Source organism: Tamandua tetradactyla, chromosome 2 (assembly GCF_023851605.1).
Source record: "Tamandua tetradactyla isolate mTamTet1 chromosome 2, mTamTet1.pri, whole genome shotgun sequence".
Lineage (NCBI taxonomy): Eukaryota > Metazoa > Chordata > Mammalia > Pilosa > Myrmecophagidae > Tamandua > Tamandua tetradactyla.
Window position 1 is genome coordinate 136,446,053 of NC_135328.1, and position 13,125 is coordinate 136,459,177.

General features: G+C 45.6%; 1 protein-coding gene across 3 annotated transcripts in view; it reads right to left on the bottom strand.

The window, feature by feature from the left end:
- Nucleotides 1–798: 798 nt before the first annotated feature.
- The window catches only part of CNIH3 (cornichon family AMPA receptor auxiliary protein 3), a 207,985-nt gene continuing 195,658 nt past the window's right edge, over nucleotides 799–13,125 (bottom strand). For all 3 annotated transcript variants that reach the window (XM_077149129.1, XM_077149131.1, XM_077149130.1), the window contains 2 exons: nucleotides 10,596–10,739; nucleotides 799–5,615 (listed from right to left, as the gene is read on the bottom strand). In XM_077149129.1, the coding sequence (XP_077005244.1) occupies nucleotides 5,588–5,615; nucleotides 10,596–10,739 (172 nt within the window). In that variant the 3' untranslated portion in view covers nucleotides 799–5,587. The remainder of the gene's footprint in view (nucleotides 5,616–10,595; nucleotides 10,740–13,125) is intronic.

The following is a 13,125-nucleotide window of genomic DNA, read 5'->3' on the forward strand; positions in this document are numbered from 1 at the left end:
GGGCAAAGCTGGAAAATACTACTGGTGTGGCTGTTTGACCTGGCTTCTACTTCGGAATCATGGGCACTAAGTGAAACCCAATCTCAGGTTGTCTTTCTTTGCAAATACAGCTGTCCAAGGTACTTCCATCACAGGCAGCGCTCCAGGGAGTAAGGAGAGACTGCTTTCTGCTCCTAGCCTAGAAAAAAGCTAAAACATGCCCCTACCTTGCCCTAACAATGCCTGCTTGTGTACTGAAAAATCACTTCTCTGCTCAGCTCATTTTCTCCTCTGCCCAGAATGAGGTACCATCCCAGGGCACCTTCCAGGACGTTTCCTCAAAACCTGCAGTGATCACAGCCTTCAGCCTGAGCCATGGGGAGCAGAGACAGCCCCAAGTGGGCCCGTTTCTCTGCTCAGATAGGTAGCTCAGCAATCTGGAGAGGGTTCTGCCAAGAGTCATATACCAGAGCAGTTTGGAGTACACCAGCCCCAGCCCAAGAAAAGAACGGATTATGAAATGGATATGCATAATGATGCAGCTTGAGTGCAATTAATTGTTGTCAAAGCATTTTGCTGGCTGCATTCATCTCTTATGTAGGAGAACAAAACTGTCATAACGCTGACAACTTTATTCAACATTGGTGCAATTATCAAGTTTAAAAATAGGAAGCATAAGGGAGATTTTCTTGAGAGGGCTGAACTCTGTTACCTATTTTGCGTGCCTGAGATGGTCCACTGCCAGGAAAAAGAGGAAGATAAGACTCATTGAATGTGGCCATATGCCACTGCTGGAGGCATTTTACCTGTTACTTTTTTCTACATAATCCTCCCTTCACACTGTGAACCGAGTGAGGTGAAGTGGAGGACCGAGGATGAAGATTTGGGGAGCACCCTTTAAAAGAAAGGCTCTATTACATATTCTAATTATCACAGTACACTCAAAGGGAAGTGTTATTACCCCCACTTCACAGATGAGGAAGCTGAGTCTCAGAAAGGTTAAGAAATTTGAGCAAGATCACGTAGTCCAAATCCTTCTGATTATAAAGCAGTTTATACTAGGCTGCTTGCTGTGAAACAGGACAGCCCCATTCCTGGGATAGGAGTCCCTCTCCTGTTCAGCATCTGACTTTCTCTTTTTTCTTATCTCCCATCTACTTTAGTTTTCTAGCAGCTCAACTAAATACCATACAATGACTCGGCTTAACAACAGGAATTTATTGGCTTGTGGTTACAGATGCTTCTTCCCAGGGGTTGGGTGTCTTCAGGCTGGCTGACAATCTGGAGTTCCTTGGCTTTTCAGTCAGGTGGAAATGCACAGGGCAGTGTCTTCTTTCTCTTCCAGGTTCTGCTGACTTCCACCTTCTGGTTGATCCCAGTGGCTCCTCTCTCCCATCTAACTGTCACTCTGCCAATAAAGGACTCTGGTAATCTGGATTAAAACCCAACATGATTCAACTGAGTCACACTTTAACCAAAGTACCATCTTGATGAGATCTTATTTACTATGTGTCCACACCCACCAGACTGTGGGTCCAAACTGAGGTGCACAATTCACTCCACCACACCCTTCCCAGACCGTACACATGATTAAAGTCCTGGAGTCAAAAAGACTTGGGTTAGAGTCTAGGCTCCATTACTTACTAGCAATACCAACCTTGGCCCATTCACTTACCCCCTATAAACTTTAGTATGTTCAACTCTAAATTAGGGGGAGTAATAGCTCCTATTTCCTAAGTTCATAGTGATCGCTGAATCACAGCGCAGGTCAAGTGCTTTGCAAATGTCCAGGTCATGGTTAAGTATTCAACAGCAACTGTTATCATTATTGCCTAGAAAATAAGGCATTGAAAAGAGGTGCCAGAACCTCCCAATTACAGAATGGAATGAGGCCTTGGGAGGACAGCTGGATTTAGGGAACTGCACTCCCTCTCCCTGTGGTCAGTGGCCTTCCCTCCCTCGGAGGGGCCTTACCGAGCACATTAAGGATGGCACAGCAAGACCTCCCCCACTGCAGTGACAGAGTGCTCATCAGGTGGGGGCCCCTTCTAAGGTCTCTGCAAATACGAACTCATTCAATCTTCATACCAAGCCTATAAAGTGGGTGCTGTTATTCTCCCTGCTTTAGTAACGTGAAAAATCAGCCTAAGTAGCTCCCCTGGGCCTTTGGTTTGGCCATAGCCACACCACATACCAGGCCTATGTTTGTGCTGCTCTAAGGGAATGAGACCAATTCACCAACGCCACCTTCAGAGGACATCTGTGTCCCGGGAGAAACTTGCACCAGACCCATTCTTGGCAGGTTGAACACTCCATGGTACAAGGGTGACATTCACTTTGTGATTTATCCAGGTACTATTTCTCCTGCCTCACCCTCCTTCTTCCCTTTGGTCACTTCTCTGGGTTAAACAATGAGAGATCAAGAAATCCAAGCAACAAACTTGTGGGAAAAGAGGCAGCCCTGGGTTTAAAGCCCAGTTGCATATCCTTGACAAACAGTGGATCACTGCAAGAAACTCACCTTCTCAGAGCTTCCTCATCTACAGAACAGAAATAATATCTAAACATGGTGTGGTTATGAGGATCAGGAAAAAAATGCATGAAGTACATAGAATAATGCCAGACACTTCAATTTATAACTATTACTATTATTTGGCCACTTACTGGTAGTACTGTAGGACAACATTTTACGCGACTGGTATGTTCCAAGCTCCTTGGCGTAAGTTGAAAATCACACATAATAGCGAAACTCAGTATGCAATAAGTATTTCTTATTCGAACACACCTGTCACACAGTCTTTATAAGTAAGGCAAATAAACATTCTAGTAGCAATAAGTAAACAAAATTAATCATAGAAATAATTTTAAAAATTTTAATCCTCTCTCTCTCTGCCTTAGTTTTTTGTTTGTTTTTTTTAATGGCCAAATGGGTATACCTGAATTCGCATGTGCTCAGTTCCTGCAAAACGAGGACCTACTGTATTGAGTTCTTGTTTTGGAACGGATGACCTAGGAAAGGTTTCCTTACCTGCAAAGAATATCTAACTGCTTTATAAGATCATTGTGAGGTTGGGTGAAATCACAGTTATAAAGCACTTAACACAGCACATGCTCCATAAACTGTGGCCATTACTCTCATTTTTATCATCATAATTATCTTCTCCTGGGAGCTCAAAAATTGGTTGAAACTGCCAGCAGACCATCAGATTTTCCAGTCACAAATTGTGAGAGGAAAATATCTGGATGATTTCTCTTTCACAAAGATAAGAGCTACCCAAGAGGCACTTCCAGCTTTTAAAGGTTTTAAAGGCCCATCTTAGAGAAGAACCTCCCACAGTAAAGCAAACCTGAGGGCTAGCACATGAAGGAAAAGAAAACCAGGCCACCTAACCATTTCCACTAAAGCTCTTTATAAAAAATGCTTCCTTTTTCTCGAAAAGTCAGTGCCACTACTCTAACTTTAACAGGGCCCTAACCTACTTTCCTAGCTTTCAGGTGTGATGGAAAAGACATGGGGTTTTAAAGTTAGAAGACCCTGGTTCAAAGGCAGGTCTACTCTGCTGTGTGATTATGGTCAAAGTCACTTAGCCTCTCTGAACTGGACTGCCTCCTTCACAAAATGGGGAAAATAGCAGTACCAACTTCATAGGATTGTGAGGAGAATCAAATAAAAGAATTGTATATGAAAGTAATCTTTAAAATGCAAAGCACTATGTAAATGTGAATTGTTATTATTTCCTACTAATAAAAACAATATCAAATTTAGCGTCCAATTGTGGTAACCAAAGTAGCTCAAAGATTTGGTATCTCTGGATGTTTCTCCTTTGTGAGAATTTGGACCTCTTTTCCTGTAATCACATTTGCTATTTCAAGATACTCCAAATCTTTCTGAAAGGAAGCAAAGTATAGAAACCAACAAACAAATCAGCTCCATGTTGAGAAGCAGCATGGACCATTTACTCTCTCCATTCTGTTGCATGTGCAAGATAGCTGTGGGGTTAGATGTGCTGCATGTGGGCCCGGAGCCCAGAGCTTGCTACTACGGATGGAGGGAACCGTCCTATCAGGGATGAAGCCAAAGACAGGGCTGAGCAGCTCTGAGAATCATTCCCCAACAACAGTGACCCAGTAGGGAGAACGGGCATTGGCTGAGGGAAAGCCTTCTCCCCAAAACATCACCTCTAGTTCTCCACTTTTATGCTTTCAGCTTCAGAGCCAAAATCTGTACTTTGTTTTCTACAGAATTTTTAGAAGTGAAATGCCTTTTTGAAAACCTGCTCTTTCTACACCAGTTTACCTACCATATGGAGACAAAGCCACTCTGTAATGGGGTTTCGATGAGACAGCCAGTTAGGTGAGACATTCAAGTTGTCTCTGCATTAATGAAGAGAGCAAGCGACAGTGTTTCACAGACATCATTCATAAACCTGAGTCACAGATTTCAAATGGGAGCTTGGTGGTACATATATAAATAGCCTGTGTGTGTGTCAAACGGTGGAGAAGGGAAGTTTGGGGAACAAGGTCAAAATCATTGTGCCCAATTTAAACATAATACAGCCTTAGCTCTGTCATTATTTACAACCCTCAGCACAACTCCCACCCAAAAAGAAGAGGATGTTAAGTGGAAAATTCTAAATAAACTAATGTCTTCACATTGAACTAAACAGTACAAATGATGCAGCATCATAAAGTGAAGTTATAATTATGTAGTCTCACTTCCTGGCTGCCAGATGCCCACAGTACAAAACAACCACGCTACAGGATTTTCTGGGTTCGGAACTGTTTTGGGATCTTTAAAAGAAGGTGGTTTTGACTAGTGTCAATCAGCTGGATCTGCATTAAATGACCGTGATGGTTCTGGGTGGTGACAGAAGAATACACGTTTGTGGTGCTAAACTAACACCATGAACATGTTACAAACATTTTTAAAAAATTATTTTTTCCTATAACCTCCCCCACCCCAACTTACCCCTGTGAGTCTGGACATAGCTCATTATCAACATACTGCCCCCCAAACAGCTCATGATGTCACTAAGCCTGGCTCTTACAAAGCAGAACATGAAAATAAATTCAGATCTAATTGCAGCTGAAGACGAATCCTGCACACCTTCCAGTGCCTTCTATTCGAGGTGATGAGTGTGGCCAGGCTTGGAGAAACCACGAGAGTCTTGGGTAGCCCACGACGTCAGCAGAGCCTTCCATGGGCATCCAGCTCCTTAGCAGGCACCTTCCAGCCTTACTGCCTCTACTCCCCCAGTCTGCAAACCTAACAGGGAGCTGCTTGTGAAGTGGATCCAGTAATTGTCTCTCGGGAGAAGCTTAATTTTTGCCACCCAGTCCCCCACCCCAGATGTTCAGAGGGGATACACCGGTGAGTGGGATTTAGGATGTCAAAGTCTGATACACAGGGCAACGGCAGAATTCGCACACAGCTAATTCGGCCTATGGTTGCATGATTTCAGCTCCCGATTCAGTCCCACCGCCTGCTGGGCCTCTTTCACATCTCCCCACTCTGGGTCCCACCTCCAATCACCAGCACAAGTGGACTTCTTGGCCTTGGGCCTCTCCCGTCCCAGACTCTGATGATGATGTGTGCACGGTCTTTGAATTAAGAGCTCACTAAAGTGTAGATCATGCTGAATGCAAAAAGAAGAGGGAAAAGAAGGCATTAGTGAGAGCCCCTAAAGGACTCAGACTGGCCCTCAAAAGAGGGACCATCCAAAGCCACAGACCCTTTGGCTTCTTTCTCATTCCCATCACTACAGCATCTCATCCACAAACCCCACCCTACCCCAGCCCCTCCCACCCCACTCCCGCTGCTACTTCCTACAGTGTTTGACAAAACATTTGTTAGGATAGCATATTGTGTCCCTTCGATAAAAGATGTGATTCCCCTTGGATAAAAGATGTGATTTCTCTAAGTGCCTATTATTCTCATCAGTATGATTACTGTGGTTGTTTTCCGTCTTTACTGCAATTGCAGGGCAGGTCCCTGGGGGTGGTGGGGCGCAGTGGGTTCTTTAATTCCAACAGCTGCTGCAAACTTACATGATGTCTGTGTCCAGGGGCTCTGAGATTATGCTGGAAAATATGTTAGTGCCCAAGAAAAGATTATCTTCAGTATTGTGAGGACCCACATGTGCCCTCTGGGAATATGAACTAAACAAATTAACTGGCTAACTCCCTGGCCCTCCTGTTTTTAATGGTGTGACAGTTTGTAGATTTTATGGACCCCAGAAAAAATCATGTTCTTAAAGCTAATCCATTCCTATGGGTGGGGCCTTTGATTATGCTTTTTCAATTGAGGTAGATCTTAATCCTTTTACTGGATCCTTTGTAAGAAGGTGAACTTCAGAACAACACGCAGAAGCTGTCATAGAGACAGATGATAGAGTTAAAGACACAGAAGTGGAGAAAGAAAGCCACAGATGGAGAAGCCAGAAGCTGAAAGCAACGAAACCCGGGAAAGGAAAGAGAGACAGGCAGACCCGCCATGTGCCGTCCCATGTGGCGGAGGAGCCCAGGAGCCCTGGCAGCATGTCTTCAGAGTCCAGGTATCATCTGAGGATGCCTTGATTTGGACATGTTCATGTCTTCAGAAATGTAAATGTACAAGCTAATAAATCTCCACTGTTAAAAGCCAGTCCATTTCTGGTATATTGCACTTTGGCAACTTTAACAAACGGGATGCAGGCATTAAACATGCATTGACAGCATATGTTCTAAGGGGTGCCCCACCTTAGCAAGGGGGGCAGGCATGCATCCCTTCACTAAGAAAGGTCTGCATGTTAATTCCGCCAGGCCAAGGAATAATCTGCCCTCAAAATTCTGCTTTGTCTGTTTGGCAGAAAGAAAACCAACCACCTCTTCACAATGCAGGGAGAAAAAAAAGAAGAATCTGGGGGGAAACAAAAGGAAAGAAACTTAAGTGTTTTACTTCTAACCCTATCCAGGGCTGCGAAGCCCCAAGGAGTTCTTCTGAGTGACTGAAATGCCTCTTTTAGAATCTGACACTCTGTTCACAGAGCAGCCTGGTCAGGCCTGAGAGGCATCTTACTCTACACGGGAAACTGAGGGCCAGGAGAGGAGTGGGTCCTCCAGGTGACCCAGCTAGTGCAGAGAAGGACAGAGGTTCTTTCCATGTCAATCCTGAGCCTTTGTTTACCAATTGCCATTCAATTCTCTATTCAAACATGTATTGAGCCCTTACTGCATGCCAAGCACCATTCCAGGTGCTGGGAAACTATGATGAGCATGCAATCCCAACCCTGCCTTAAGGGAGTGTACAACCAAGCTATAATAACAAGCGACAAGGATTTAGTGACTAGGGAACTGCAGATACAGACTAAAACAAGTGAGGGCTCCACCATCAAGGGACAAGTGAGCACGTAAATAAGATACTTATAGATTGTGGTAAACATAACGAAAGAAATAACCACAAAATGAGGCAGGTATGACCCAGAATAAATGGGCAGGTGGGTAATACTGCTTTAGATAGATAATATCCAGCTGCTTTACACTCTTGGTTTTAAAAACGTCTTTATATTGAGCAGGCAGACAGAGGTCACACTCGACTCTTAGCTAGTATCCCTCCCACATAGCTACAAACGTCTTCTGGTTCACAAGGCAAACTGGCAGAGGACAGGGGTAGCTAGTATAGTTAGCGTGGTATGGTGGGAAGAGCACAGGCTCCACAGTCAGATAGACTGCAAATTATTAGCTAGGACCTTGGGCACATTTCTTACCCTTTCTGAGGTCCTCGGGAAACCCTCAGGAACCTCCATCTGTAAAGCATCAACACCAGCCTTACAGGGTGCAGCTGCTGGAAGGAGTCATCCCCTAGCACAGGGCTGTGCTCAGTGCAGCCACACGGCTCCCCTTCCCCTCCAAGAAGACGGTTCTGTGCTATCCAAAAGCAATGGATCTAATAGCTTAGTTCTAAGGGGCTGTGATATCTGAGAGGCTGGAGAAACAGGGTCTTAGAGGAGCCCTCAAGAATGCCAAGAGGCCAGGCTCAACAAAGAATGCTGATATCTTCTGGCCACCACCCAGGAGTCCCGTGGGGCGGGGTGGGTGTGGGGAGCAGTTGTTTCTAATGTTGCCTTGGAGACAAAGCAATTAACAGATCTAACATGCCAAGCTGAACTAATGGACCAGAGGACAGACCGTCAAACAGAATGTCTGGAACACAATCAGTTACAGAATGATCATACCCATCCAACAGCCGCCAACACCACCCCCACACCACCCCCTTCCACCCTCAAGACCAAGCAAAGAGCCACTTTGCACTCGCTCATCTTCTGCTTTCTTTCTCACAACACCTTGGGCGCCAGTAGTTAGTGCAACAAAACTGAAACAAGGGAGTAGGTCCCAGCTGCAGCCTCCGTCAAGACTAAGTAGCCCCCCTCCCCCCCTAAAGGAGCAGGAGCCAGGAAGAGCTCTGGCCGTGTCCTGCGGGTGCTGAGGACAGCAACAGTGTCTGGGGTCAGGTCACTCGTCTATAACTCTCTGTTGCAGGGTCTGTTTGCAGCCTACAAAGAAGGTGAGGCTTAGCACACTCCAGCAAAGGAATCTAACTTTCATATTTGCCCACAGGTGTCAAATCCTTAAACCCATGAGGGTTTTTTCCACCCTTTATAGGTTTCCCAAGACAGGAACTGTCAGTCTCAGAAAATAAACTTGACATGCAAAATGGATTCTATGGCATGGGGGCCCCTTCAGTTTCTCTCCCTAGGCAGCAACTCTGACAGGACCTGATGTGCCAGCAAGAGAGATGAGCACAAACGTGCCAACACCCTGCCTGCCAGAGGCCAAACCAGATAACCATGAGCATGAAGTCATGACGTGCACCAGCCTGATATCTCCCGGTGATACCTGTAGTCGCACATCACCCCCACCCCACTCGGTGCAGTTTTTCCTTTAAAACCACAAGCTGTCAGAAAGAGAGTTGGAGCCATTTTTCCTTTCCTTTTGCTGGCAGGTTTTGCTGGCTCCCACCTGCCTGCTCTCCCCCTTGCTTTCACTTTGTCTGTTTCTGTCTCTCTAGCAATAAACCCTTAAACTTTAACTTGCTGTCTCGTGTGGAATCCTTTAACAACCCAGTGCATAACAGGAACCAGCCCCAGCAAGCTTCAAGGAAAGAGTTCAGACTTGGACTCAGAGAGACTTGGATGAGTCTGTTGGGTACCTCAGAAATCTCCAGACCAGCTTCAAAGACCCTCAGACTCCTTGTATATTGGAAATGGAGACGATATCAGGGTACTCTACCCGAGAAGGAGGGAAAGGGCCATCCTTGACTCCAGGGAGAATGTAGGAGAATGACTTGGAAACCTCTCCAAGGCCAAGGGAAGCCATACCCCGACTTCTGCAGGGGCACAGGAGGTAAGGGAGCATGGAGGCAAATCAACAGCCTTCTTGGGGCAGCAGGTCTTAACCTCAGGTGTGCAGCAGAATCACCTAAGAGCTCATTTAAAATGCAGACTCCCAGTCCCAGAAATTCAGAAACAGTAGATCTAAACCCAGGAATCTGAATTTTTAAGAAGTTCCTCCTCCCTACCCCACAATTCTGATGCACTGTGATAAAAACTTCTAGATGTTTTGTAAGGGCCAGCACTTAAGAGTACTGTCTCTGGAATCAGACTTGAGCTGTGACACTTTAGTAGTTATGACTCAGGGTGGGGGGGCAGTATCTAACTTCTCAGCTTTAGTTTCCTTTTTTAAAGATATGGCTAATGATAGCATTTACCTCATAAAAGAAGCAACACATATAAAGTTTTTAGTGCAAAGCCTGGCTCATTTTTAAATGCAGGACAAATGCAGCCACTTCCTGGCCTGCCACAGCCCAATCCCAACCCTGGGAAGGCCCTGGAGTCTAATACCCCTGCCCCTTCCCTACCTCATCTGACAGCCATGCCACTTTGGAGGCAGCATTGGGAAATTTAGAGATGCCCATGGAACAGCCACAGGTAGTGACAAAAGGGAACAAAAAGGAGGAGAAGTTTCAGCAAAGGTTCCCTCTGAGGTATCAAATCACAAGACGGTCTGTTTATAGCTACCTGCTTTGCTAAGATGTTCTGTAAAGAGGTGAAAAGAGAAAAGGGGAAATTCTTGAAAGAGAATTGCAAAGTCAGTGTGTTTTACTTAATTAGAATGATGTTATGCAATATTGGGAAAATTGCAAATAAGCATTTAATGGCTCAAGATGTCACACTGTAAAGCTTGACTGTGGCTGGGAGGTTCTGCTACAATAAGGCTAATAGGTGAGAAGGAATTTGTATCTAGGACCACAGGTAACCTGACAGGTTGGACTGTGCAGTTGCTGGAGGTAGAAAGCCTAATGGAAGAGCACTTTACCAGTTTTCTCCTAAGAAATGCTGACAGCGATGCATTCTCACTTGTGTGGCCCTAAGGATGTTCCTATCAACGGGCAAGACATCCTGCAGGAACTTCTACCCCTCTTACCTCTTCATACAGAAGCCCTGGCTCCAGAATCAGGGTCAGGCAGCTGATATCACACCCAATGGGACTCCCACTCTCTTAAGCCCCCTCCCAAAGCCTACCGGTTGGCCTTCCATTTGCTGCAAGCATCAAACCCAGCAGGAGGGGCAGAAACTCACCAGTAAAGGTAGTAGAAGAAGGAAAGAAGATAGAAGGCTAGCTTACACCAGGCCTCCTTCTGACAGTAACTCAAGGTGTCTGCATTCATGACCACCGGTGGGTCGTAGGCTAGTTCTGAACTATCTGCCGGGCAATGGAAATACCTGCAGGGAAAGAGGACATAGCATCATCGGCTTGGAAGGAACTTTCAAAGTCATCTTGGAGCAAGCCCTCCTGACACTGACCTTCCCTCCTTCCTTCCTTCCCTACCTTAGAAGGTACTCTGCTAAGTACCTATCTGTCTTCTGCCTCGATACAGCCTGGGTGCCTCTGAAAAACAGCTCAGCCACTATCTTCTACAAATATTAACTCTCCAAATACTCAAATCCATTGGTGTCTTAGTAATTTAGTCCACATGCAAAGCTTCTCTGGCAGAAAGATAAGCATGTTATTTGGTGTTACCTGGAGGTACCAGGAAAAGCCTCTTTTCCCCAGGGCGGGTGAGGAAAGGCTAGTCAGCAATGTGTATAGATAATAGGTGTAAGTAAAGGTGCAGGTATAAGTGTTGAGCTGCATTTCCACAGCCTCGATGCCATTGTACCTCCAATTCTACCTTTAAAATCAATTGCTTTGGACTTAGTATTGTCTGCTACCCAGATGCTTTTTTAAAATCCCAAATATTCTGGGATGGTTATCACATTCCCTCTTAAATATGGACCCCTCTTTACAGAAGGCCCCAGGACAGCAAAAGAGCATTGGCCTTCTATGAGTAGAGAGCAGCCCTGGAGGGAAATGTGGTAAGGAAAAGAATATAGAGTGGAAAAGAAGAGAGAAGAGAGAAGCTAAAGCAAACTGTCTACTTCCCAATATCACACAGACTCAACGTGTATGGACCAAGGCCACGGAAGAAAGGAACTCCCAAGCACGGTGCAACCAGGGGTCAGAGCCTTCACCGTGTGGACCCAAAGTCCCTCTGGGAGTGGATGGGCAGGAGGAGAGCCCGGGCCTTGGGACCCCACCTCTGGCTATGGACAGGATGCTGCCCACAGGGCCTCCACCATCCCACGCCAGAGCCACAAGACAAAGCAGAGTTGACGTCACACCACTGGCTTCTGTTTAGTCACCCCTGGTAAAGGTAGCATGAGGCCAGGAGTACAAATTAATGGCTCTAGTGGGGCTCTGGGACAGGCTATGGCTCTCAATTGTGGCAAGGACCAAGAGAGTCAGCTCTCATCAGGAGATTAATCACACCGGCTTTGAAGAATATTCCTGTAACATAGCAACACACGGAGCTGGTATTTCAGTTCTCTCTTCCTGCCCATTGCGAGGATGCACGGATGTTAACCTGTCACCACCCTGCTGAGAGGAGATCACAAGCCAGATTCAATGATAGCTGATCACTCAGAGCCCTCCAGGTCACTAACTTCTTCCTTTTCCCAGGAGCAGATTTCAAAATTATTTTCTTTCAGTGTGGCCCTATTCCCAAGTGACTTAATTAAGTGGAGGCAGAGAGGCCAGGTGGCCAAGCAGCTGAGAGCAAAGAGCCAGGGTTCTGCCACTAACCAGTTATGGGTCCTTCCTTGGGTTACTCATTAACTTCTCAGAGTCTCAATTTTCTTACCTGTAAAATGAGGAGGAAATTGCCTACCTCAGCGGGCTGTCCTGAGGACTAAATGAGATAATGCATGTAAATACCTGGCAAAAAACAGACGCTGCATAAATGGCAGGTGTTCTACTGTTACTTAAGCAAACTGAAAGCTAGAGCAGTGGGGACTGTACCTGAGCTGGACCTGTAGAGGGGACTCCTCCCCTCATCATTTTTTTTCCCTTTCATTTTCTGAGCACTTACTAATTGTCAAGAAGAAGGCTAGATCTGTTAAGGATTCAAAAACAGTAAGACAAGGGTCCTCTTGGCAAAGAGATTCCAGTCACTTCCTTCTATAGATGTAGACATTTCACGGGTTAAGTAGAGTCTGTCCCTTCCTTCCCTCTGGAAAAGCAGTAGCCCTAAGAAGCAGTGCACAAATCAAATTTTGTAAATTACCCACATTATTGACACCTTGGATTGAAGGTCCACTTTTAACAAACCTTGGGAGAAATTCCTTTCATGAGGAGAAGAACCTGCCCCCTGGGCTGGCATGGGAAGTGGCGAGGGCAGGAGGGCATGCCTTCAGATTCAGACACACCTGTGGGCTAAACCCTGGCTCTCCAAATTACTAGCTGAGTTTCTCACTGCAAGTTTTTCAACCTCTGTGAGTCTCTCTGCCCTCACATGTGGAAGAGGGAAAACGAAACCTACCTCAATGGTTTGGTATGGATACTGGATGGGGTAAAACATGAAAAGTTCTTGAATGGAGACTCAGTACATTTCAAGGCCATAATTCTTCAGTTTAACTTCTAAGTTCGGATGTTAACAGATTACATTTATTAGAAGTGGGACTTTCCTATGTAATTGAAATCAATTTCCTTCTTCCCTAAACCTGCAACTTGCCCTTTCCTTCTGTTCTTAATCACTGATGCCATTCCACCCTCCCAGCTAACCAGGCTGAG